At 39.3% G+C, this 26,307-nt stretch overlaps 1 protein-coding gene across 8 annotated transcripts in view; it reads left to right on the forward strand.

Moving 5' to 3' along the window:
• Nucleotides 1–26,307, forward strand: part of RBM6 (RNA binding motif protein 6) — a 101,144-nt gene that overhangs the window by 30,289 nt on the left and 44,548 nt on the right. For 4 of the 8 annotated variants that reach the window (XM_069475726.1, XM_069475723.1, XM_069475725.1 and 1 more), the window contains one exon: nucleotides 13,524–13,597. The exons of the other annotated variants lie outside the window; for them this stretch is intronic. Coding sequence is in view for 3 of the 4 variants with exons in the window: in XM_069475723.1 (XP_069331824.1) it covers nucleotides 13,524–13,597 (74 nt within the window). In the remaining variant the exon portion in view is untranslated. The remainder of the gene's footprint in view (nucleotides 1–13,523; nucleotides 13,598–26,307) is intronic. 8 annotated transcript variants of the gene reach the window in all.

Below are 26,307 nucleotides of genomic sequence, written 5' to 3' on the forward strand. Positions count from 1 at the left end.
ATCCAGAGAGGATCTTTTAATTTGGGGGCAGAAATCCATTGTGAACCTGGAGAATTGACACTGATGATATAATATAAAACATGCATAGTTCATGGTATCACAAGTAGAGTAGCTAAAGACAAAATGGCTTAACATTATTTGAAAAAAGTTATAACTAAAAAGTGCAAATACACATTTTACAGTGTTTTTGTCATTTACAGAATGGACAGGTAAACGCTTTTAGTTTCTTAGGGAAAAGCTGGCCATAGGCTGATTGGAAAATATCATGTTTAAATACTTGTCACATCTCTAAAACTGCAGATGGTCTTGTTTTTAACTAGAAATCTTATCAGATTTGGTCCCACATTTGGGGAGGATATTTACAGATGAACCTTAAGGAAAGGTGGCTGAGCTTAAAGAAAAAAAAAAAAAAGAAAAAAGAATGTCTGGAAAGCCAAGAGGCACCTCTTAGGGCTGGGGCAGTCTTGTGGAGGCAGTGGATGGACCCTTTGGCTGGCCTAGGGAAGAATTCCATGATTTGATGCTGGAGAGATCAGTGAGCCTAGGGAGAGGTCCTGGAACTAGGGTTAATTTTAGTCATTTTTGGAATGACTTAGGATTTGGTTATATATTTCATTTTTTAAATGTTCTACCCCAAAGACTTTGAGTAGAAAATTCTTATAGAAAGTATGAGTGTTTTGTGACACCTTCATTTTAAGGGATTACCTCTCATATGAGAGATTACCTTGCTGTAGATCCTGGGAATGGAAAACTTGGCTAAGTACCTTGAGAAGAGAAATGAGCAAGTTATCTTTGGTTGTGATATATTTTGAACCTTGTTAGGTGATACGGTGCTTGCTGCAAAATAGGGGCTCATTGGACTCTTGGAGGAATGATAGCTTGAGGTCCCTATAGACTGGGGGAGCAATGTGTTACTAAGGTTTCATGTCTAAGGGAAGCTTGAGCTGAGTTCTGTCAGCTAGTGAAGGAAAGGGTGGCTTAAGAAAGTATAAGTATCTTTTCAGGGCTTGGTTGGGACTAGTCACTTTTCAGGGTTTGCTGCTGACTTTAAACTGGAATCTTGGTATTATTTTAGAAAACAAGACTTTAGGATTAAAGTGGTTTAACTTAATAGCCTTTTTCATTTCAGTGGTTAGCTTTCCAGACACATAAGATGTAACTCACTTTCTGTCCTGGAAACTAGCTCATTCTTCAGTTTCGCCTTCTTTGTTGAAACCCCTTAAGTTAGCAAGGATGGCTAGTGGTAGTTTGTAGCCCTGGTAGGGAAGTTTTAATATTATCATTGATTTTTTTTTTTTTTTTTTTTTGTTGAGACAGAGTCTCACTTTGTTGCCCAGGCTAGAGTGAGTGCCGTGGCGTCAGCTTAGCTCACAGCAACCTCAGACTCCTCGGCTTAAGCGATCCTACTGCCTCAGCCTCCCGAGTAGCTGGGACTACAGGCATGCGCCACCATGCCCGGCTAATTTTTTCTATATAGATTTTTAGTTGTCCATATAATGTCTCTATTTTTTAGTAGAGACGGGGTCTCGCTCAGGCTGGTCTCGAACTCCTGACCTTGAGCGATCCACCCGCCTGGGCCTCCCAGAGTGCTAGGATTACAGGCGTGAGCCACCGCGCCCGGCCTATCATTGATTTTTATTGGGCTCCCTGTATGCTAACTTTCCTTGAGATTTTTGGGTACAGAATCTGATTGTAGATCTGAGAATGGGTCATCTTCACAACTCAAGGCTTCACTTTATTCATAAATGAGAACCACCAGATTGGTGGATTTTGGTTGGTAGACTTTGTAGCTTTGGAGGTCTCTACCTAAACCACACATAATATCTAGTGGTAGAACAGATAGCTCTTCTGAGAGGATAGCATGACAATGTTGAGCAGATGCTTTAATCTGTTTTTCTACTAATATTCATAAATTATAGTATATTTTAAGAGAGTAGAGTGTTTTCTGAGTAGGATTTGAGATGTATCATACATTTGATTCGAGTGTTATTCCCAGAGTTGCAGGGAATAATTTGTTTTATTATAGCAGCCTTGGATGGAGTGTCTTAAGATATTGTCCTATTTCTATTACTTTGTTTGCCTTTTTGAGGGGCATAAAGGACATATTTAAATTCATGATGTCTTTTGCCCCCAGTGGAAGACAATTTCTTCTCTCCCAGAACTCTCTAACATTTTTGTACTATATAGGAGTAATCGGGGTTCTTAGAGTAGGTGATGGAGTGATGATAAGAAGCAGGAACATATTAAATTTTGGGTTTTGTGTTTTTGTTTCTGTCTTTTCCTAGATTAAATGTAACATCCATGGGTTAGCCTCCTTGAAGTCCATATTTGGGGCTGTACCACAGTCTCCCTTGAGTAGAGAATGTGCTACTATCTCTAAGGAACATAGTTAGCAATAGGCTCCAGCAGGGCTCAGGCTCTGGTTAAATATGAGGGAAATGTTTTGGGATGAGTTGTTGATCTTGCAGAGATACAGCAAGGAATCTCATTAAATGTAATAGTTTTTCCTGGGAGAAAATGACCAAGTTCAGCTAACTGCCAAAACACTCATAGCCGCTATGAAGGATGATCTAACAACATTATTTAAAACAATTTTCAAGGCAGAAATTGTGTAGTCGGCCTTACTATTGACATGGACGTGGTCCTGACTACAGAATTCTTGGCAACTGATAAAGCCAGGATGACACCGATTAAAGAAGTTTCCAGATTTTGCATCTTCTAGGAAAAAAAAAAAATATATATATATATATATTTATTTTTTTTTTAAGAGACAGAGTCTCCCTCTGTCACCCACACTAGAGTGCAGTGACATAGTCACAGGTCACTGCAACCTCGACCTCAAGTGATCCTTCCACTTCTGCCTCCCAAAGCACTGGGATTATAGGCAGGAGCCACTTAGAATATCAATTTTGAGATGCAGAACCGTTTAGCTGAGATGGATTTTGCCTCTCTAAGATTGGGGAAGGGTCTGAACTCTGTTGACAGCCCTCTGTCAGTTTTCCTCCCTTGCTGGATTTCTCACCCTTCTCTAGGTAGAATTGTTCCTGGCTTCTGTAGTCTGCACTTGTCTCTTTTGCCAAATGCTCAGGTGGCTTTGGCTGAGTCTTTCAGGTTTTATAAAGCTGTATGGGACTTCCTGTGCCTTTTGGTGGTTCAAAGAATTCACTGAATAGTTTCCTCTGCTGGAGTAGCACGAAGACAAGGGCCATTAATCAGCCTGTATAGTGCAGGGGTCTGCTTGACTATCAACTTCAGTCCAGGTAGGGGAAGTCATTTATTTAAGTTACCCTAAATAGGCAACAGATAGAGGCCATTTATAAAAACTATTTACAGGATTTTAAAATACATTGACTTCTTTCTTTAACCTTCCCTTTGCACCAAAACATCTGACCTGTGCTCACCCTTCCTAGCTTACATTCTCTACCTTCAGAATGTAAATTTAAAAGTAATTTTACCTGCTTTCATGTTTCTTGCTTAGGTTATCATTTAGATCTTCTGTCTGGTGTAAATATAAATGGAACCAGATACTGGTGATAGTTACTACTTTGTGAATATACTGCTGAACTGTACACTTGAAAAGGATGAATTATATAGTATATAATTTATTTATTTGTTTATGAGACAGGGTCTTGGTCTGTTGCCTGGGCTAGAACGCAGTGGCATCATCATAGCTCACTACAACCTCAAACTCCTGGGCTCAAGCAATCCTCCTGCCTCAGCTTCCTGAGTAGCAGAGACTACAGGCTAGCGCCACCATGCCTGGCTAATTTTTTCTGTTTTTTGTAGAGATGGGGCCTCACTTTTCTCGGGCTGCAATGCATATTTTTTTAAAAATAATGTTTTGAACATTAAAATGTAGTTGGATTGTAAGAACTTGTAAATTCATAGAGGAGCTGTTTTGTACACAGTAGACCCTGGGAGACCTTAAAAGGCCTTGATTGCTTTAGGCTCAGTGTTGGGAAAGTTTTCCTATCATTTTGTCTTTCTCAAAGAGGGCTGCTTTTTCAAAGAGAACTTTTTAAGTGATCAAGAGCACTTTTAGATGTTTTAGAGTGATATAAAAACTGATTTCCCAGCCATCTCAATGTACCTTAGTAACCAACATGGGGAAATAATGGTTATATTTCATTTGTAGAATGTAGTTCTGATTTTGTTGAAGGTTAGTTTTGCTGTGGGATTCCCTGTTCTCTTGGTTGTGTGGAGCCTATTCCTTTTTTCTTTTTAACCACTGTTTTTTTAAACTGGGTTTGGCCTGGAAAGAGAAAAGAGGTATTCCTTGACTTGATCTACATCTTTTATGGCTCATTTGATTGCTTTAGGGGTAGAAGGAGCAGGAAAATCCAAGTAAAACATAACTAAATATTCCCTTTGTCCTGTGTTTAATTTGAATGCCTACAGATGCTTTTGAGTTTATTGAAAGTGAATATTTGCTGGGTTCAGTGGCACATGCCTATAGTCCCAGCTACTTAGGAGGCTAAGATGGGAGGATTGAGTCCAGGAGTTCAAGTCCAGTCTGGACAACCTAACAAGACCCATGTCTTTTAAAAAAAAAAAAAAAGTGAATATTGGTTGTCATAATTATCAAATACATGTTACGAAATCCCCTGGTACAAGAACTAGGTAGTGGGCTATGGACTTTGGTGAGAGAAGATGGCTAGATAATGTCATTTTAAAAAATCAATCAAATGTCCCTGAATGATAGTGACAGGGTAGGAAAATCATAGCTTCGCATAAGCTTGATTAGATTTTTCCTAGTGACCTATCAAATGGATTTATGCCACAAGCCAAACACTTTCCTGCTTTTGCTTGTCTGTAAATCAAAGAATAAAATATTAGTCAGGTGTCTTATGTTGTACTCCATGCTACAGAAATTCCTGGAAGATATGTAGGATATATGTGAATGGGTGGTTAAACAGTATTTGTGTAAGTACAGGGATGTGTTACTTCAACCCCAGTGTATGAGTTAACATGTATGTGCAATCTTCAGAAATAAAGCATCAAGTAAGTAGAACCTTCCAAGAAATTTTCCCCAAAAAGGTGTTAACAGACTTGATTTTAATTTCTAAAACTCTACTTTGGTAGGTATTGTGTTGAGGGAGTAGAGTTTTCTATTCTGTCGTTTCTATCATCATAAATATAATCATATATCACTTAGTGATGGGGATACATTTGGAGAAATGGGTCATGAGGTGATCTTGTCATTGTGCAGACATTATTGAGCATAAGTACACAAACCTAGATGGCATGGTCTACTGCACACCTAGGCTATGTGGTGTAATCTATTGCTCCTAGGCTACATGCCTGTACATCATGTTTACAGCTGTAGGCAGTTGTGACACAATGCTAAGTATTTGTGTATCTGAACATATCTAAACAGAAAAGATAATTAATTGTGCTTTAACATCATGATAGCTGTGATATCACTAGGTGGTAGGAATTTTTCACCTCCATTATAATCTTCTGGAACCACAGTCATATGTGCATGTGGTTCATTGTTGACCAAAATGTTGTTATGTGGCCCATGATTATAATTAAAATGCTATATTTTGTAGAAAATTAAAAATTTTCTGTTTAGCATCTGAATTAATATGGAGCCCTAGAAAGTGCTCACCTTGTTTATCAGACAGTGAACATATTTGACAAATATACATATGTATCTGATCAAATAGACCTTTTTTGGGGGAAGCCTTAGCCAAGAATAGGCCTGTATTTTAAATGGCTGCCTAGAGGACAAGTGCTGTCAGTAAGTCAGCTGGTTTCAGCGGTGTTTGCTGTTGACTTTGCCATAAAGTGGGGGGAAAGCAAACTGCAGGTGAATTGAGAAATGGATGTCTGAACATGTTCAGGAATAATGATGTTAGTGAAAAGCCTGTGTCACGTCGGCAGAGAGATGGTAAAAGTTTTGTTTTTCTTTTTCCCTCTTGACACCAGTCAATTCTGACAATAACTGGGTGTCCTACAATTCAATTCAGTTCTGACAACTAACTGTCTGGAATTAGCCTCAGATTCCACAGGTTTAAGGGCTTGGTCCCACAAGACTGCCCTTACTTCAGACACCATTTGCAAGTATTGGGTCCCAAGATTACTTACACTTTTGTCTGACTGTCTACAAAGTTGGGGGTTCCCATAATCTCCCCTTTCAGGTTCAGTAATTTGCTAGAACAGCTCACAAAACTCAGGGCAGCACTTATGATTATCAGTTTATTATAAAGCATGCAAATCAGCCGGATGAGAAGGTTTACACAGGGCAAAGTCCAGAAGGATCCTGAGTGTAGGAGCCTCTATTCTATGGAGTTGGGGTGTGACACCTTCCTAGCGTGTGGATGTGTTCAATAACCTGGAAGCTCCCTAAGCCCTGTTGTGTAGAGGCTTTTATGGAGGCCCCATTATGCAGGCACAGTTGATTAAATCATTGCCCATGGGTGATTGGCTCAAGCCCCTCTCCATTCCCCAGAGGATGAGGGGTGGTGCTGAACGCTGTAAACTTCTGATCAAGTCTTGGTCTTTCTGGTGTCCAGCCCTCATTCTGAAGCTATCTAGGGGCCTGCCAAGAGTTGTCTCATTAGAATGAAAGGACTCTTACCACCCTTATCACTTAGGAAATTCCAAGAGTTTTAGGAGCTCTGTGCCAGGAACCTGGGACAAAGACTAAATGTCTTTCTATGATACCAAAGATGGGGACCCCAAAGCTGGATTCGGCTCATATCTAGTGCCTTTAGGTGGGCGTTGGTTATCTATTACAGGGCATTAGTGGCCCAGTGGGGTTGCTATACCCATCTCTGCAGTATTAGCCTTGTGTACCTTGGCTCATGATCTGGTCAAATTTCCAGTCTTACATAATGCCAGTTATCTTATCCTTCTCTGGATGCTGGTTCACTTCTGGATAGGTGAGTGGCTGGGCCAATGTGATTTGCTCTTGTTCTGAGCAACTTCCAGCTCAGAAACTGTTATCTTTGTGGAATGTTCCCAGAGCCTTTTAGAACAGTATTGAGTTACCCTTTGTACCTGGGCTGAGGCAGTGGGGAAAAAATGTATATGGGTGATATTTTTCTTTCTAGTCAAAATGAAAATAGCTTTGTTGACCTATGGGGGGAAGCAGATATATTCTCAGTGTATACTAGAAATCAGTCAAGTTAGCCTTTCAGCTGCAAAAATGTTAATATTGGCGAATATTTGAGAAGCAGTTAACACAGAGACAGCTATCTTATTGTTGGTCCCTGATAGTGCTTTCAAATAGAGTGCTTCATAATAGAGCCACAGAGGTGCTGAAATAAATTATTTCATTGCATCCCTGAAACCACCCTACAAAGGAGTGTTACTTACCATCATGGCTACTTTGCATGTGGGATAACCCAGGCCCAGAGAGATGTGACTTGACTGCGATTACATGGTGTAGCTTCTGCATATGTACAGAATTGTAGAAGTTACTTTCCTTGTGTGTTGCACCAGTGACAATGCTCATTGTAATTGATATGGCATTGACTGAGCAGTGTTGTGTGCTAGGTATTATGCTAGGGTTGGTGATACAGAAATGAAAAGAAGACTCCATTCCCTAACCTGGGACCTCTGTTGTTTTAGTATCACCTCTCTATGTGGGCAGTTGTTGCTCTTCTCCTCGCTGATCCTTCTGCCATAACTGCACCATCTTTCCTGCAAGGCTGAAGTGCTCTTGCCTGGGGAAAAGCAGATCTGCAGCAGTTCTTCTCTTACTCCTGATGGTTGCTCTGCAGGTTTTTTTTTTTTTTTGTGAACAAAAATTGAAAGAGATCACTGGCTCTTTGAAGACTAATTACTCCCCTTTAGACTTACACAGCATCTCAAGGTGGTCTATGCCTATTTGTATTTGTCATGACTCTTCCATTAGATTAAACTCTCTCAGGGACAAGGACACTGTCCTCCACTGTGCTCACATAACATCATTATTGCCAGTGGAATTGAAATAAATTGAATAATGGTGAGAGTTTCCTAACAAATGTTATCCTGGTCCCAGAGAACCATCATCAGGATGAAGTGACCCTGGGGTTAATTTTGGACTTTAAAAATAAAAACCAAACATCATTTTTTCTTTAAATATTCTTGCTTTGTGAGGGCCAAAAGAGGTACACAAAAGAATTTTAAAAATTTAATAGAAAAAAGAAATTAAAAAACAATAAAAAAAAAACCAAAAAAACACATTTTTTGTTTAAATAACCAGTTGGCTCAGATGGAGAATTAAATAAAATAGAATCATGCAGTTTTCAAAAATTTAGCAAGTAATCATGAGGCTTCCTTCTTTCATTTATTTTATTGTAAACCAGCAATCCTTATATGTATAGCTGAGGGGGAGAGAATTGAAAGTGTTTATACGATGTCAAGGTGATGGATTTCATGTGGACCAATTCCATTCTTCCCAGATGGTAGTTTGACATATGAATTAGATATTTTACTAATTTTCATAATGAAAGTTGCCAGGTGCATATTCACTTGAGGTTTTAACAGAGCACAGTATCTGTTGGAAATCTTGCACACAGGCCTCCTTATGTTGTGTTATTCCCGCTGACAGGAATTCAGATACCTGGATCAATTCTCTTTTGGTTTTTGCTAAAATCTCTAACTTGATAATACGTTACTTCTAAAAACCTAAAACCTATATTCCCAATGAAATAGAATTAGGAAAACAGGACCTATAGAACTAAGCCCTCTTGGATCTCTATTAAGATTTTTCATGGTGCTTTTTATATTCATAATGCCTTGTTCTCACAGAAATGATATTCCTTGTTTAGAGATAAAAAGCTGTGTTTTCTTTTCTCTTAAAAATACCAGTAAAATAAAGCCCATCTCTTCCCAGCCTATATCCTTTAAAATCATGATCTCCGCACCACCCCCCCCCCCAGCCTGGTATGGTGGCTTACGCCTGCAATCCTAGCACTCTGGGAGTCCAAGGTGGGTGGATTGCTGGAGGTCAGGAGTTTGAGACCAGCCTCAGTAAGAGCAAGACCCTTCTCTACAAAAAATAGAAAAATTAGTGGGGCATCGTGGTGCACACCTATAGTGGTGGCTGAGGTAGGAGGATTGCTTGAGCCCAGGAGTTTTGAGGTTGCCGTAAGCTACAATGATGCCACTACACTCTAGTCAGGGTGACAGAGGGAGACTATCTCAAAAAAAAAAAAAAAAAGAAAGAAAAAAGCAGACTTTTTATTACTGTCTTCGGTAAAAGTCTGCCGTTGGGACTGTTAACACTGAGCTTACCTTCTTGATTCCAAAATGGGTCCTAACAAGTCTGAATGCAAGTTTCATTGATTGGTTTCAGAATATTTAGGTCTCTGGTTGGAATATCTTCTATGCCTTTTCTGTGAATTATAAAATTACATTTGGAAAATAAAGAAAATCCCTGATTATCCTTCTATAGCAATACAACCACTGTAATTATTTTGGTATACAGTTGTGTTGCATTACATGCATTTGCAGATTTTTTTTATATTCACCTTTGCTTACTTGAACCCTATCCTCCCTCTTCATACCCACATCCTGTTTTCCCTCTCAGGGAGTGAGCATGGGAGGTGAGGATGAGACTTGACTATGGCTTCAGTTGGTCTCCCTTTCTAAGTTTCTCTGAGTGAGCATTCACTGTGCTGGCTGTGATATTGTTATTCAAAGCGATACATTTTTCACACCTTATGGCCCTTAAATGCAAGCCAACCTCTTCATCTGGTGTCAACAAAAGGAAAAGTGATCTGTTGCAACGCTGGAGGAAAAACTGGCAATGTTGGACTTAACCTATATTGAAAGATGGTATGTTGTTCTTCACCTTGGGGTCTTCAAGTATGATTTTAACAGTGCCTTGTTTTTATCTCACAAGCTGACTTTTGTCTCTAACCTCTGAGTTAGATGCAATTTCACTGTATTTAATTCTAGTTCTCTTTTCTATACACATTTTACATAATTCTCTATAAGCATACATTCATTTTTAATTTTTTTTTTTTTTTTTGAGACAGTCTTGCTCTGTTGCCTGGGCTAGAGTGCGGTGGCGTCAACCTAGCTCACAGCAACCTCAAACTCCTGGGCTCAAGCATTTCTTCTGCCTTAGCCTCCCGAGTAGCTGGGACTACAGGCATGTGCCACCAGCATACATTCATTTTTAAAGCTTTTAAAATATACTATATCAAGCATCTTTCCATCTTGTTATATAATTTTTTATAGCTATCATTTACAACAAGACTTTATAGTTTTTGTCTTTTTCAGAAAAATTTGGGGAGTCAGTATAGTCAGTTCCTGAGAGTGAATGCTTTCTAATTTGTACATTCAGGCCTACTCATGATGGTTTTGCTATAGATAGTTTAAAACAGGAGTAACTGTTATACTGCTAATTTCAATATTTTTTAGCTAGGCTTGTTATTATATTTCTTAACAGGGGTTTAGATGTGCTCAGGCTTGTGAACCCTTTCTGTGACTGGGCTTTGTAGAGTTTGGAATTCAGATTATTTAAATCAGTGTGTGATCTTATTAAAGGGTGAGAGGCTATACAGAGTACTGGGTAACAACATCAATTTAAATATGGACTGCCTGGGTTTAAAGCTCAGTACTGGTACTTACTTTGTTAATTTGACCAAATTGTTTATCCTCTCTTTGCCTATTTCCTCATGGGTAAAATGAGGTTGATAATATTTACCTTATATAAATAGGCTCAAGTCTGAGAAAAAATAAGAAAAAAATTATTTATCTCACATGGTGGTCTTGTGAGGATTAAATCAGTGTATATGAAATGTTTAGAATAGAGCCTTGTACCAAGCAATAAGTTCTATGTAAATATTACTTAGTATCATTGTCTATTTTGGCAATTGCTGAAATTCTTTATGGTATAAGCATGAGTCTTGAACAAACAAAATGCCTGGGTTCAAGATTAGGTACTTTTTATTTATTTGTTTTTTAAATTTACTTTTTATTTTTTATTTTCTTTGGAGACAGTGTCTCACTTTGTTGCCCAGGCTAGAGTGCAGTGGCGTGATCATAGCTCACTGCAACCTCAAACTCCTGGGCTCAAACGATCCTCCTGCCTCCGCCTCCTGGCTAGCTGAGATTACAGGTGTGCACCATGATGCCTGGCTAATTTTTCTATTTTTAATAGAGACGGGTCTCGCTCTTGCTCAGACTGGTCTCCAACTCCTGAGCTCAAGCGATCCTCCCGCCTCAGCCTCCCAGAGTGCTAGGAGTACAGGTGTGAATCACTGCACCCGGCCTAAGATTGGGTACTTTAAAAAAACATTTTTTTAAAGTGTTAGTATATTAATAGTTAAACCTTAAATTTTTGTTCTTGTCTGATAGCTAGAGTTTCATGCAGAAGAAATTGACTGTTGGGCTTGTGAATATCATATTAAATCTAAAATACATTGTCTCAACATATAGTATTGCAGGGTTGATGTATAGAGATGCTATTAGATGCTCATAATGTCTCCTATTGACTGTATCTTTTCCTTCCTAGTAACTTTAGTATCATTGTCTATTTGTCCTTTAGTAAAGTATGAACGTTGTTATGAATCTTCTCTCTTTCTCTGTCCATAGATTATGTGCTCCTCTAGAGGTTACTTCTTTAAGCACAGAAAAGGAACTTAGGGCTTTGCCAATTTGATGTTAGTTCCCCATGTTTTTCATCGTGGCAGCTATGGAGAGGGTTGTTTTCCACACCTGGGCACTCCTTTGATATGTTCTGTAGAGGTAATCAGTGCACTCGAGAGTACATCTGCTTGTTCCATGGCTAATTCTTTCTGATTGTGGACATGCATTTGAGTGTTTGCAGTAGATATTTTGTGCTAACAAGTAGTTCCTTCTGCTATTCTATTGTTTCTCAAGAATATTCAGAGCCCTTTACAAAATGAAGACTATTTTATGTATCAGGTGTTCACTGGTTTGGTCAAAAAGTCCACTGGAAAGGAATTAAGGAACAAAATAATTTCCATCATTAATAGAATATGTACACTGTTTCTCTAAAGTACTTTTATTTCTTCAAAGAGTTACTAAGCAGAGGAGACTGATTTTGTGGTAAGTTTAAACAGAGTTTGGAGGCGTTAGTTTTAATCCATATTAGTCAAATCTGTGAAATTATGATAGAGGTGCTTTTTCAACCTAAGGTGATGTTAGTTCTAGTAGCTTTTGTTTCTTCTTTCTGATCATTTTCTAAAACTCAAAGCAAGAGTCAACCTATACTATTGTAACATTTCATAGTGAACTTGGAGTATTTAACAAGTCTAAAATCAAAGCTTACTATATCATAATAAACATTTTAGGCCATTCATTCCATGTGATAAGGAATCCAACTCATTTTACCAAATTTGGTATGTTTTTACAGTTACACTTTTCTGTTGCTCTAATTTTTTTGACCTTTGATACCTTGATTCGGTGATACCAGTTTCCTGTTGTTATATTAATATATACTTTTGTGTTCAAAATTATCATAGGTTTTGTGTTGTTTTTCTTTCTTGAGTTTTATTTCTCATCTGAACAAATCATATCTTTTTCTTGCTGTTCCATCTGCACAGTGTCACTTTTAGAGATGAGCTGATTTATCCTGTGAGGCAGTGGAGGAAGCATGGAAACCACTTGTGGAGCATTGCATTGACAAGTGTAGTCACATGGTGGCAGTATCAGGGAAATAATAGGATGGGTTAATATTAGAGTTCAGCAGCCTGTAAATCCCATGACTTTCCATGGGTCATGAGAGCCTTAGGCCTGTGCTGCATGCAAATAACAGTTGCTCAGGAGTAAGGTGATGGGTATTTTATAACTCTAATGGTATATACAGTTCTTAAATGTATACTGATTGTTAACAACTGCTGTCTTTCCCCCAGCCTGCCCCACTGCCAGTCTTTGTGCATAAGCATAATTTTGGACCCAGCTATTTGTACTTATTTATGCTTTTACACCTTCTTCCTTTCGTAAAGATTTTAGCTGGTTTATGACTTGAGTTGAAACAAGGAAAAAAAGAGGAGACCTGAATTGGTCTGTCCCCTGCCAACCAGAAGCCGCCTGTGGTATCCAAATACAATAGTTGCCTCAATCTGTCAGCACTTCTGTCATTGAAGGTGGTTTCTGCTTAAAAAGTGGTGACTATTAGCATAGCCTTGGGATAATTGCTTTTCCTTCTGTTGGGATACCTTTTTTTTCAGATACTTTCTTGTTCTTGTTGACTTGGTTTTTCCAGAAGATTCAACCTGTGGTTAAAATGTTTGTTTCTGGTTCCCACATGAACTTTCTGTGGGATCACCCAATTCTGGGGCACCCTCACCAGATCACCAGTGCTAAAGAAGGCAAAAGATCTTCTTGGTTAATAGAAAAAGCCACTTGGAATGAATCTCAAAGTCCGGAAACATCCAGACTTTCCTTCAGTACTTTTTCCTGTTTAGGCTAGCAGCTTTGCCTAGTGTAGTGGAGGGAGGGCCTAGTTGGGAGGACTTTTGTTTAAGGGGTTCAGAAACAGGGGATTTAAGTGTGTCTTTTGTGTTTGCAAGGCACTAACACCACTCCCGTCTGTATTTAAATGCTGTCCCCAGGTTACGACTATGGCTATGTCTGCGTGGAGTTTTCACTCTTGGAAGATGCCATCGGATGCATGGAGGCCAACCAGGTTGCTTTATACTTCGGTCAAATGATGCTGGAAGGATATATTTTTTATGTATGGGGAGGGAGGGTTTCAAATGATTTCACTTTGGAAAGGCACAAGAAATCTATCTTAGGAACAGACCACGTTCCAACCAATACAAGGTTGTGAGGAAAAGCTTTTAAAAAGGCTGGGAAACTTTCTAAAAGAATTAATGGGCATAGAGTGTATTTTAAAAACTAGCCCAGTTGCATTCTGACTAAATTCCAAAGACAGTAGATGGGGGGGAAGAAAGACAGGTCTGGAGTGCTTCCTTTTGGAGTGTGATTGAGATGGGGATCCTGATGCAATGAATGATCCTTGATTGTCTGTGATCCCAAGGATCTGCCGGGCACAAGAATTCTAGGTCAGTAGTTACATCCAGACCTAGGGTGAAGACCACTGATGGCGACTCCTGTGGTACTCAGGTCCTGACTGTATGGACTACTTTTGAAAGAGGGCCATTAGGGAAGAGAGGAGTGGATTGTTTGTATCTATTGCATTCATCATTGTTCTTTGCCAATTGGAATTGCATACTCAATTTCTTGGCTGCATATAGTCAGAGCTGGTGAATCTGAATCTGTACTTACCTTATGTTTGAACCATCTGGAGTTATTCAGTTTGCCACCTAGAATTGTCATCTGTGTCTTTAATTGAACCCTGCCTGGTAGTTTTGGGAGGATTTACTAAATTGGTAGAATCTTTCTTGTCATGGTGTTTCCTTGGGGAAAGTAGTTTTCTTTGAGTTGTCTTAGTTCCTCCATTGTAAAATGGGAAAAAGAAGTTTAGGGATATAGCTTAATTTTTATGTACCCACTGCCTATACTTAAGAGTGTGAAATACAGTGAGCCCAGAATTTTAAAAGAAGGCTCTGCCAGAGAAAAATAGTTAATACGTGAGAATTCTTCTTTTGTAGCCCTTCCATCAGCTTTGTTCCACTCAGCATGGCTCGTTACACTTACTTTTCCCTTCTGTGGCCATGTTCTCTCCTTACGATTATGGAGAGGCCATACTCTAAATGCTTTGGAGTCAAGCACTAATTAGAGAAAACTTTTGATGTATCCTTACCCCTTGTTAGTAGCATTAAGAACTATCATTCTAATATGTCTGATGTCTTTAAAAAGTAAATAAAATTTAAAAAATAAAAGAACTGTCAGATCCTCAGAGAATGACTGGATCAGGACCATATCCCCTTAACTTTATAATAGAGTTCTCATTGACTGTTCAGTGTCTATTATTGAATCAGACATTTAACAAATATATATAGTCAGCCCTCTGTATCCACAGGTTCCGAATCTACAGATTCAACCAACTGCTAATTGAAATTATTTGGGGAAAAAAACAATAAAAAATAACTATAAGCTGGACATGGTGGTGCATGCCTATAGTCCCAGCTACTTGGGAGGCTGAGGCAGGAGGATTGCTTGAGCCCAGAAGTTTTAATCAAGCCTGGGCAATGTAGCAAGACCCCATCTGTAAGTGGGGTGGGAAAAACAATACAAACAGTATACTTAACGACTATTTATATAGCATTTACATCGTATTTGGTGTTATAAACACTCTAGCGATGATTTAAAGTACTTAGGAGGATGTATGTAGGTTATATGCAAATACTGTACCATTTTATATATGGTACTTGAGCATCCTTGGATTTTCATATCCTTAGGGGGTCCTGGGACCAATCTACTGTGGATGTTAGGGGACAACTGTGCTGATTATGTGTCAGAAACTGCTACCTGCCAATTTTGGAGAGAAGAATAAAGCTTCCAATATGTATGCTTATGGTTGATTCCATTCTGACAATCTGTCAAATTTGAAAAAAGCAACTTGTTCTTATTAGTGAATAGTCATTAAGTCCATTGCCACTGTACTAAATACCGTGAATAGTGGAAATATAACTGGAGGAACCATGGCGTATGCCATCTCCTTTGAACCATTCTTCCAACTATGTGTTTCTCCTAGAGTGATGAGTGGTGTTGCTTTTTATCAGAGCTATTGTGGGGTTTTTTGTTTGTTTTTGTTTTTTTTGAGACAAAGTCTTACTGTGTTGCCCTGGGTAGAGTGCAATGGTATCATCGTAGCTCACTGCAGCCTTAAACTCCTGGGCTGAAGCAATCCTCCTGCCTCAGCCTCCTGAGTAGCTGGGACTACAGGCGTTTTCCATGACACCCAGCTAATTTTTCTATTTTTAATAGAGATGAGGCCTCACTCTTGCTCAAGCTGGTCTTTTTTTTTTTTTTTTTTGAGACAGAGTCTCTGTTGCCTGGGCTAGAGTGCCATGGCATCGGCCTAGCTCACAGCAACCTCAATGGGCTTAAGCGATCCTACTGCCTCAGGCTCCCAAGTAGCTGGGACTACAGGCATGCGCCACCATGCCTGGCTAATTTTTTTTATATATATTTTTAGTTGGCCAGATAATTTCTTTCTATTTTTAGGTCTCACTCTTGCTCAGGCTGGTCTCGAACTCCTGAGCTCAAGCATTCTTCCCGCCTCTGCCTCCCAGAGTGGTAGGATTACAGGTGTGATCCACCACGCCCAGCCTCAGAGCTATTTAATCTTTGATCTTTAAAACATCAACGTTGTCTCTTAACTGCCTCTTCCTTGTATCCTAACAAAAAATCCTGTGTAAGCTATCCAGCCCCCTAACAGAGTAGTGTCAATTAGAACGAGGGCAGCCTTCTTTAAAAACAAGGCTTATCCTTAGGCACATTTTCTACTGGAGCAACATCTGGAGAAATGCTCATTTACACAAATGGCATTGAGAGGTGGCTTGTAGACATCTCTCACCTAGCTGTTCTTTGAAAACTCTTAGGGCTTTCAGATCCCTGATGAATGACCCCTGTCCAGTGAATAGGACACTAGAATAAAGCAGGAGTAGGGCCAGTGTTCTTCCAGGTGTGAAATAGTGTCTTGACAGGTAGTCATCCTTATGCACAGGGTACCATGTGTTGCTGTGTTCACGAATGCAATTAAGAGATAGCTTCTACCTTCCAGGACCTTTATAATCTCACACTTAGAAAAAAGACAGAGCTGGACATGATGGCTTGCACCTATAGTTCCAGCTACTTGGGAGGCCGAGCTCAGGAGTTCTGGACCATAGTGTGTTATGCTGATTGGGTGTCTGTACTAAGTTCATTATCAGTATGGTGACCTCCCAGGAGTAGGGGAGCACCAGGTTGCTTAAGGAGGGTTGAACTGCTGGTGCAGGCCAGAAATGGAGCAGATCAGAACTCCTGTGCTAATCAGCAGTGGGATCATGCCTATGAATAGCCACTGTATTCTAGCCTGGGCAATACAGCAAGACCCTTTCTTTAAAAAAAAAAAGAAAGAAAGAAAAAGAAAGATTATATGGTATTCATGGATCCCATAGGGTATTATCTCAAATTCCAAATTTTTGTCTCATCTCATTTTGAAGTATTCACTGGACTTATTCCTTAATAAGACATCTTCCGTATCCTTATTCAGTCAACCCCATTTCCTAGATTTTTATTCTTCCACTAGTCATAGGATAGACTGCTGACACTGCCACACAACAGAATCTTCTTTTGCTGAACCACATAAACTTTATGATCAAATCAGCATTCTTTACCACAATTCAGGGTGTGTACAAATCATTTTGATATGGGAACAATTTTAAGAATAAGATTGCCAGGGAAATTTTTGTACTTAGATACTATAACATAGAAAAGAGGAGTTCAGGTTCTGGAGTCAGATGTTACTTCCTAGCTGGGTTTCCATTGGTAGGTTTCTTAACCTCCCTCAGCCTCAGTTCCCTCTGTTCCCAGTAGCTCATGAAGCCCTCCTATGGACTAAATGGGATCGTTCATTCATGAGTACCAGCTATGTGCTTGGGGCAGCCTGGCACCTTTCTATTTTTTTGTGTGCATCAGTGTCACTTGCCAGGTACCTTTCTGCGTGCCAAGGATACTACAGTGAATAAGACCAACTATGTGAGTTTATTTTAATGGGAGAAGACAGCATAAACAAGTAGGCTAATTAAAAATAATGCAGGCCGGGCGCGGTGGCTCACGCCTGTAATCCTAGCACTCTGGGAGGCCGAGGTGGGCGGATCGTTTGAGCTCAGGAGTTTGAGACCAGCCTGAGCAAGAGCGAGACCCCATCTCTACTAAAAATAGAAAGAAATTATATGGACAGCTAAAAATATATATAGAAAAAATTAGCCGGGCATGGTGGCGCATGCCTGTAGTCCCAGCTACTCGGGAGGCTGAGACAGGAGGATCGCTTGAGCTCAGGAGTTTGAGGTTGCTGTGAGCTAGGCTGACGCCACGGCACTCAGTCTAGCCTGGGCAACAGAGTGAGACTCTGTCTCAAAAAAAAAAAATAAATAAAAAAAAATAATGCAATACCTGATAGTCTAAGTGCTATAAAGAAAATGAAGCAGGGTATTGAGAGAATGCATGATGTGGGCAATTTTAGATGGGGTGGTTAGGAAAGTTTCTTGAGGCGTGACATTACATTTGAGTAGTGACTCTTGGTGAATAATGTCTGCAGAATATTCAGCATAGTATCAGGCACTTGGTAAGCATTTGAAATTAGGTGATCATGTACTTCCTTCTCTCCCTCCCTTCTCCACATATCAAGTGATTTCCAATCATAATTCTAGGAAATAAATTTATTTTTATATCTAGAGTTTATTAAAACTAATTCTTTAAGGAAATGGATTAAGCTCCTTATGACACAGTAGTTAAGAATCTTAGGAAAGACATAGGAATGAGGAAAGAAGTCCTGACTCCTCAGAGTGAATAAAGTGTTAATATTTATTCATATATTAATAAAGTGTTAATATTTATGGAAGATGAAGCATCTATTCACGCATTATCCTTTCCTCCACGTTTTACTTACAGATCAAATTGGTACAGATTCTGAGTCACAAGGATCTGCTGGGCACCTCTTAGTAGAGCCCAAATGTATGTGTATGCTTTTGAGGAGGTTTTTGTGAAATGCTTTGGGTTGAGAACTCTTTGAGAGTTCTGAGTTTTGAGAACTCTTTGCTGTTCTCTTGATGTAAAATGTCTTATCATTGACTGATACTTGTAGGTCTAGGGGATGGGAATAAAGGAGCCTTCTACCATCCTCCTTTGTCAAATATTGTGGGTTATGTGTGCCTTAGTGAGCTTGCTCAGGATGATAACCAAGGTCCCTTTAGCCCTTTCCCAGTGCCTACCTGAAGGTGTCAAAAACAGGATGTTCTGCAGCAGTACTAAGCATTGTGGCCAGGGGGACTCGTCAAGGCATGACTTAGCCAGCAGCTGTCTGTGTGGGGAAGTAATTTCTGACGGCTATTATGAAGGTATGAGTTTGTTAGCCTACCCCATTACCATCTCTGTCTAGGAGAAGGGAGCAGCCAGCGAACACTGTGAGGCAGAGCCTTTGATTCCATCCCTACTAGGAAATGTATTTCTAGCAGTGCCGTATGTGCTTGGCTTTCTTTGTTGTGTCCCTGGGTATTGAGGGTGAATATCATCTCCTTTTGTTGAATGTGCTGTTGCACTGGAACTTGGGGAGGGGAGTAAGAAGCACTGTGTTAAAGTATCAATCTCTTTCAGTGGTTGCCCACTTGAGAGTGTGCTAGCTCTTTCAAACTGTTGGCATTTGGTCTGCAGGAATTGGCATTTTATTTTCTCAGATTTGCTAGTGTGGTGTTTGTTGCCTGTTCCTATTTGGCCAAATATTCATTAAAATGCCCTTATAAAAGATTCCTCTGGCATTTATTAAGCCAAACCTCTTTCTAAAATTATTAAACCATCCTTTGCTGGCATTAAATTTTCTAGCTTTAGGTGATCCTTTACCTTCTTTTTGCTTAAGTTGTCTTGTAATGACTTTTTCTTTCTTTTTTTAAAAAAATTATATTTTATATTTTTTATTAATATATCATAGCTGTACATATTTTGGGGGTACTTGTGGTATTTTGATACATGTATATAATATGTATTGGTCAAATCAGGCTAATTGGGATATTCATCACCTCAAGACATTTTTTGTTGGCTACATTACAATTCTTTTCTTCTAGCTATTTGGATATTATATATATATATATAATTATTATTAACTATAAAAAAAGTTTGCACTGGGAGAGGAATTGATTTCTTAGGAATTTTTATTCAACTTTCTGTATGATAGAATTAGCCTAGTTTATAAAGTGCAAGGAAAAGGGTGTAGTTATCATCTAACATGAAAATTCTTTTTCTAGTGTGAGGAATGAAGGCTATGGAATACATTAAGTTTTATGAAATAGTATTTGTTTCGTGTGTGTCAACAAAGTTAAGAAAGTTTGGGTTACTGAAGATACCAGGATGGCCAGGGAGTTTGTGAAGGTATGTAAATGAAGCCAAATCTTAAGTGTGATTTAAAATTAAATGTGGATTAAAGTTAGAACACTAGGGAAAGCAGGAATGGGAAGACCATTTACGAGGCTATGGTGGAAAAAATTGATGAAGACCCATTTTGTTGGAAACTTAAGTTGGTAGTAATGACATAATACTGTCTGAAACACTTCAGTACTTAAATTCTGTGCATTCCAAGTAATAAAAAACAATAATCTGTGTAAATACCTGGAAGGTTGTAATGTTACCTAAACATCCCTTACTCTAAAACTACTTCACTGAGGAGAATTTGGTATCCCGGCTAGAGCTCACTTGTGTAACTTGTGACCTGAGTCATCTGGAAACTTCAGTTTCACTACCTTCACCTGATTGCCCTCAGTAGAGGTATTGGTGGAAACAGGGGAAAGTGTATTATAAAATGAGTGTAAACCAAGGGTTATTGAAGATTCTCACTCTTAGGAGAGTTGGGGTATTCAGGAAAATTAAAAGTGAATTTAAGGATTGGTGATTTGATTATGCATTTTGTTTTTGTTTTTTTTTTTTTTTTTTTTGAGACAGAGTCTCACTCTGTTACCCCGGCTAGAGTGAGTGCCGTGGCGTCAGCCTAGCTCACAGCAACCTCAAACTCCTGGGCTCAAGCGATCCTCCTGTCTCAGCCTCCCGAGTAGCTGGGACTACAGGCATGCACCACCATGCCCGGCTAATTTTTTCTGTATATATTTTTAGCTGTCCATATAATTTCTTTCTATTTTTAGTAGAGATGGGGTCTCGCTCTTGCTCAGGCTGGTCTCGAACTCCTGAGCTCAAACGATCCGCCCACCTCGGCCTCCCAGAGTGCTAGGATTACAGGCGTGAGCCACCGCGCCCGGCCTGATTATGCATTTTGGTTACTTACCCTGTGATTGAGACTTGACTGGACATGAGGCAGTAAAATGTAATAATACTCTGGAAGCAGACTACCTGGAGTTGCATCTCAGCTCTGTCATTTATACTTTGTAACTTGGGCAGGTGGTTTAACCTCTCTGTATTTTAGTGTCCTCACGTACCTTTAGGGATTTTTTTTTTTCCTGGAGACAAGAATCTCGCTCTGTCACCCTAAGTAGAGCACAGTGGCATCATCATAGCTCACTACAGCCTCAAATTCTTCAGCTCAAGCGATCCTCCTGCCTCAGCCTCCTGAGTAGCTGGGACTGATTTTTCTGTTTTTAGTAGAGATGGGGGGGGTCTCACTCTTGCTCAGACTGGTCATGAACTCCCGACCTCAGGCAATTCTCTTGCTTCAGCCTCCCAGAGTGCTAGGATTACAGGCATTGAGCCACCTCACCTGGCTACCTTTAGGGATTAAATGAGTTACTTAATGCATATAAGGTGATTATTAATAGAACTGGGCCTGGTATGCAATGAATGTTGAGTGCATGTTTGTTGTTACCACAGTAATTTCTTATCTGACTGGAACAAGAAAGTCTTAAATTAGCAGCTCTGGTCTTGGCTTAATGAAGTAAATACTTGGTTAGAAGAGGATTTAGTGACAGTGCCCAGGAGAATTTTATTTTTTTCTCCATCAACAATACTTCTCATTTAGCCTGTTGATTGGGACTGATTGTCAGGGGACTGCTTCCAGGCATCCCTAGGAGTTTCTACTGCCTTAACCTTCAAATCTTAAAATTCTCCCAAGAGAAAGAGCTGACTAAAGTGTTTATACTCCTTAATATTCTGATATAATAAAAAATAAAAATAAAAAAATCAGAATAGAATCATACTGTACATACTGTATTATAACTCAACTTGCTAGCAATATCTCTTTTCATGTTATTGAATATTCTTCTATGTAATTTTAATAGTTATAGATGATTCCACTATGTAAATATAAAATTTATTTTAAAAAAAGAGAGAGAGAGAAAGAGCTGGGGACAGCATCACATGGAGTATGGTTAGACCATGCTGGAAATCTAGCCTGTGGCTTTAAAACCCTAAGCTCCGATAACCAGCCCCTGGTTTTGCCATATCTCAGGCTCTCTAATTATGAGAGGTGCTCCAAGTAGCTGAGACTACAGGCTTATGCCACCTCAACCAGCTAATTATTCAATTTTTTGTAGAGACAAGGTCTCACTATGTTGACAGGCTGGTCCTGAACTCCTGGCTTCAAGCAATCCTCTCACCTTGACCTCCCAAAGTGTTAAGATTACAGGCATGAGCCACTGCCCCTGGCAAGAATAACAATTTTTTTTTTCAGTGTTTTGTTGTTTTTTTTTTTTCCTGAAGAAAAGCAACAGGTAAAGAATAATTATTTTTAATCTCACATGGTGAGATTTGTAATGCTCATGTTATATACTAGTGATATTATATTACCAAAATCTGTGGCCAAGTGAAATTTATGTTTAATCTGTTTAAATTCTATTTCCAAAGGAAAATATGTAGGAGAAGAAGTGGTCTATCATAGAAAGCAGATTAGTGGTTACTAAGCACAGGTAAGGGGGCAGGGCTTTTGGGCGAGAGCAGGAGGGGTTTGGGAGTGATTGCTGGTAGAACAGGGTCTCTTTCTGGGGTGATGAAAATATTCTGAAATTAGATAGTGATAGTTGACCAACCCTGTGAATATACTAAAAGCCAATGAATTGCATATACTTTAAAATGGTGGATTTTATGGTATGTGAATCATATCTCAGTTGTTGTAAAAAGTCTTTAAATCTAGTATGGAAATTATTTCAGGATCTCATCCTAATGGGAATGAGTCCAGGTCTAAAATACAGATTCATTTACCAACCCCCACCCCATAAAGATTGTCTGTCAATTTCTCAGGAAGCTAGGGACATAACTGTGTGAAGAATTTGTTATTGGTATCTACTTACCACAGAAGAACATTTAAGCTAAAAATCTAAAAGATTATGGAGTTGGTAACAGGCCCAGTTTGAACTGATCACATAGCTTGTGCTCAGTAAGGTTGAGTGTGGGCTTTTTGCTTTGAGGTACCACACTGTTAAAAATAAAGGAAATGACTATTCTGAAGTAGAATGAAAACTGAAAATACCATTAGGAAATCCTTGAACTAGTTTTTAGGGGAGATATTCCTGTAATTGGATGATTTGTAGGTGCCAGTATAGAGCTTTCTTGGTTTCCTGAAATTGCTAACCAAAGATCAAAGCCAGGGGGAAAAATGAAGTCTGTGGATTGCAAGTGGGGTAGGTGCCCTCCCTGTGTATCTTTCTTAGAGGCTCCTCTCTAGCAGCATTGACACGGTAGTCACTGTGACCTGTATAGTATATGGGAAGTGCAAGGGTTCTTTTTTTAAGGGGGGAAACTTTATTGAGATAATTTACACATAAAATTCACCCATTTTAACTGTACAATTCAATGTTTTTTTAAGTGTACAATTCAATAATTTTTAGTAAACTTACCAAGTTGTGCAACCATCATCATAATCTAGTTTTAGAACATTTTCATTACCCCAGTCAGATCCTTATTTAGGGATGCATTTAAGTTAAAAAGAAAAGATTTCAGACTTACAGAAAAATTGCAGTAATGGTACAAAGAATTCTTGTCTTCTTTTCACCCAGATTCCTTTTTACCTCATTTGAATGCAGATTTTTGAATAGTAATTGAAAAAGAGGCATCATATGACTTGACCACCCGCCACACCCTGGTGGAGGTGCTCCCTGGTGGGGAAATGGATACTGTAGGTGTGTGAACTTCTGGTGGGTTGAGTGGATGATGTATGTGGAAGGTGACTGGGGCTTAAGTTAACTTGTCTATGCCCCCCAAGAGGGTCCTCTGCTGGGCAAGCGCTTTGGGTTAGATCTCCTGTGGTAAGGGCTGTGGTTGGGGTTGGAGGGCAAGAAGTAGGGCCAGATCCAAAGCTTCCACTCTTGGACACTATGAGGCTTTTGTAGGGCCTTTCGAAAAATCAGTGAATATGTTCTTCCATGAGACAGCAGGCAGTTGGATGCCTGATACACAAAGAGGGACTATGTGCCATACTGACCAAGAAACAATAGCAACCATGGGAAGGTGGAAGCAACTTAACCCCTCTGGCCTTGATGTTTTTTGTAAGGCAGTGGTTCTTAAATGGAGGTTGGTGGGGGATGAATTTTGACACCCTTTCCTCCCCTCCTCAATCATTGGACATTTGGCAATGGCTAGAGAGATTTTTGGGATTTTTTTTGTGCTACTAGTATCTAGTATGTGGAGACCAGTGATGCTGTTAAACATCCTTCAGTGCAAAGGATAGCGCTCCAAACAAAGAATTATCCAGCCCAACTGTCAATAGTGCTAAGGTTAAGAAACCCTAGTATAATGGGACAAGAGTTGTGATTAGTCAAAGAGAGGCTGACCTGGCTTGCCACAGGTTGTCTTATAATCAGTTATCTTTTTCTCCACCTTCCTCCTGGTCCCAATAGAGTGAAGAGTGGCAAGTGGGGTTGAGAGGATAGTGAGAGTGCAGAAATGACATTTCAGACTGACAGTCTCAAGCCTGGCCTGTGCCCTTGGGATAGGAGTTGTAGAATGAGACCTATTTGATAGATGGACCAAAATAAGTTCTTTAAATAACTCAAGGTTATTTGTAATCAGCCTGAGGTACAACTGAGGTAGTGCCTCATCTAGCAGATTGTGGGGGTGATCAGGAGATAATACACATTTGGTACCAGTTACTAGAAAAACCAAACAAGTTGAGATTTCTCAAAACAGATTGTACTTCACAATTCAGAGAGTTTTCCAGGGAAAACTGAAAATGTGAGTGCTGGCTGGGCATGGTAGCTCATGCCTGTAATCCCAGCACTTTGGGAGGCTGAGGTGGGAAGATTGCTTGAGGTCAGGAGTTGAAGACCAGTCTGGGTAACATTAGCGAGATCCTATCTACAGAGAAAAAAAAAATGTGAATGCTGATTTTCACAGCCTTGGTTATAGTGTATCAAACACTTGAATCTATTGGATCATCTTTTCATTGGGCTTTGTTTCACAGAGCCATCTAATGGGGCCCACAATGCTGAACTAGTTAAAGAGACTGGACTCAAAAGATGCATGTGTTTTATTTTAATACAATAGCACTATGCTGTAAATGGGACCTACTCTGTATAGAATGCTGTGTAATACTGACTGGGCTGTTTGGAAGCACATTGGATATATCATATCAGTAAACAACTCATTTTAACTTTTGTTAACACAGTAAATGCAGAGCACCTTCTATGTTTAAAGCCCTGGGCTAGGTCATATAAATTTTTAATGAATAAAATGGACATGTCTCCTTACATTCTAGTGGGAGGAGAATGAGACTGTTTAAAAGTTTAAAAATTTTAAAAATTTCTATTTTATTTTTAATTGACAAATAATTGTATATTTATGGAGTACAGTGTGATGTCATGATACATGTATTCATTGTGCAATGATTGAATCAGGCTAATTGACTTATCCATCACTTCACATAGTTATTTCTTTGTGATGAGAACATTTAAAATCCACTCTTTTAGCAATTTTGAAATATATAATACATTATTATTAACTGTAGTCACCATTGCTGTCCAGTGGATCACTAAAACTTATTCCTCTAACTAAAACTTTGTACCCTTTGACTGACATTTCTTGTCTCTCTCCCCTGCCCCTAGCCTCTGGTAAACTACCATTCTACTCTTTACTTTGCATTTGACTTTTTTTTAGATTGTACACATAAGTGAGATAACGTAATATTTGTCTTTCTGTGGCTGGCTTATTTCACATAGCGTAATGTCCTCTAGGTTCATCTATCTTGTCACAAATGACAAAATTTCCTTTTTTTTTTTGAGATAGGGTCTCACTGTGTTGCCTAGGCTAGAGTGCAATGGCATCATCATAGCTCACTGCAACCTCAAACTCCTGGGGTCAATCAATCCTCCTGCCTCAGTCTCCCGAGTAGCTGGGACTACAGGTGTGTGCCACCATGCCTGGCCAAGTTTTCTATTTTTTGTAGAGTTGGGGATCTCACTATGTTACTCAGGGTGGTCTCAAACTCCTGACCTCAAGCAATCTTCCTGCCTCAGCCTCCCAAAATGTGAGGATTTCAGGTGTGAGCCACCACTCATGGCCCTAAACTCATAGTTTTTAACATATATTCTCAAATTTAAAAAACTTGGACTCTTTAGAAAAATGGCTGATTGCATGGCCGGGCCAGGGAAAGTATAAGATGAGACTGAAACATTTCGTGGGGCCAGAAAATAAGGAAGTGCTTTGAAAAAAAGATAAAGCCTTGTCAACAAGACACAGTAGCTAATTTATAGGCTCCCAATAATCAAAGCTAGAACAGTTTTAACACATTAATATAACCTATAGAATAAAAATCAATTACTGATACAAATAAGCAAAATAAGGCAGGAAGATGGTTCTTCC

The sequence above is a fragment of the Eulemur rufifrons genome, chromosome 7 (genome assembly GCF_041146395.1).
Source record: "Eulemur rufifrons isolate Redbay chromosome 7, OSU_ERuf_1, whole genome shotgun sequence".
In the NCBI taxonomy this organism is placed as follows: domain Eukaryota; kingdom Metazoa; phylum Chordata; class Mammalia; order Primates; family Lemuridae; genus Eulemur; species Eulemur rufifrons.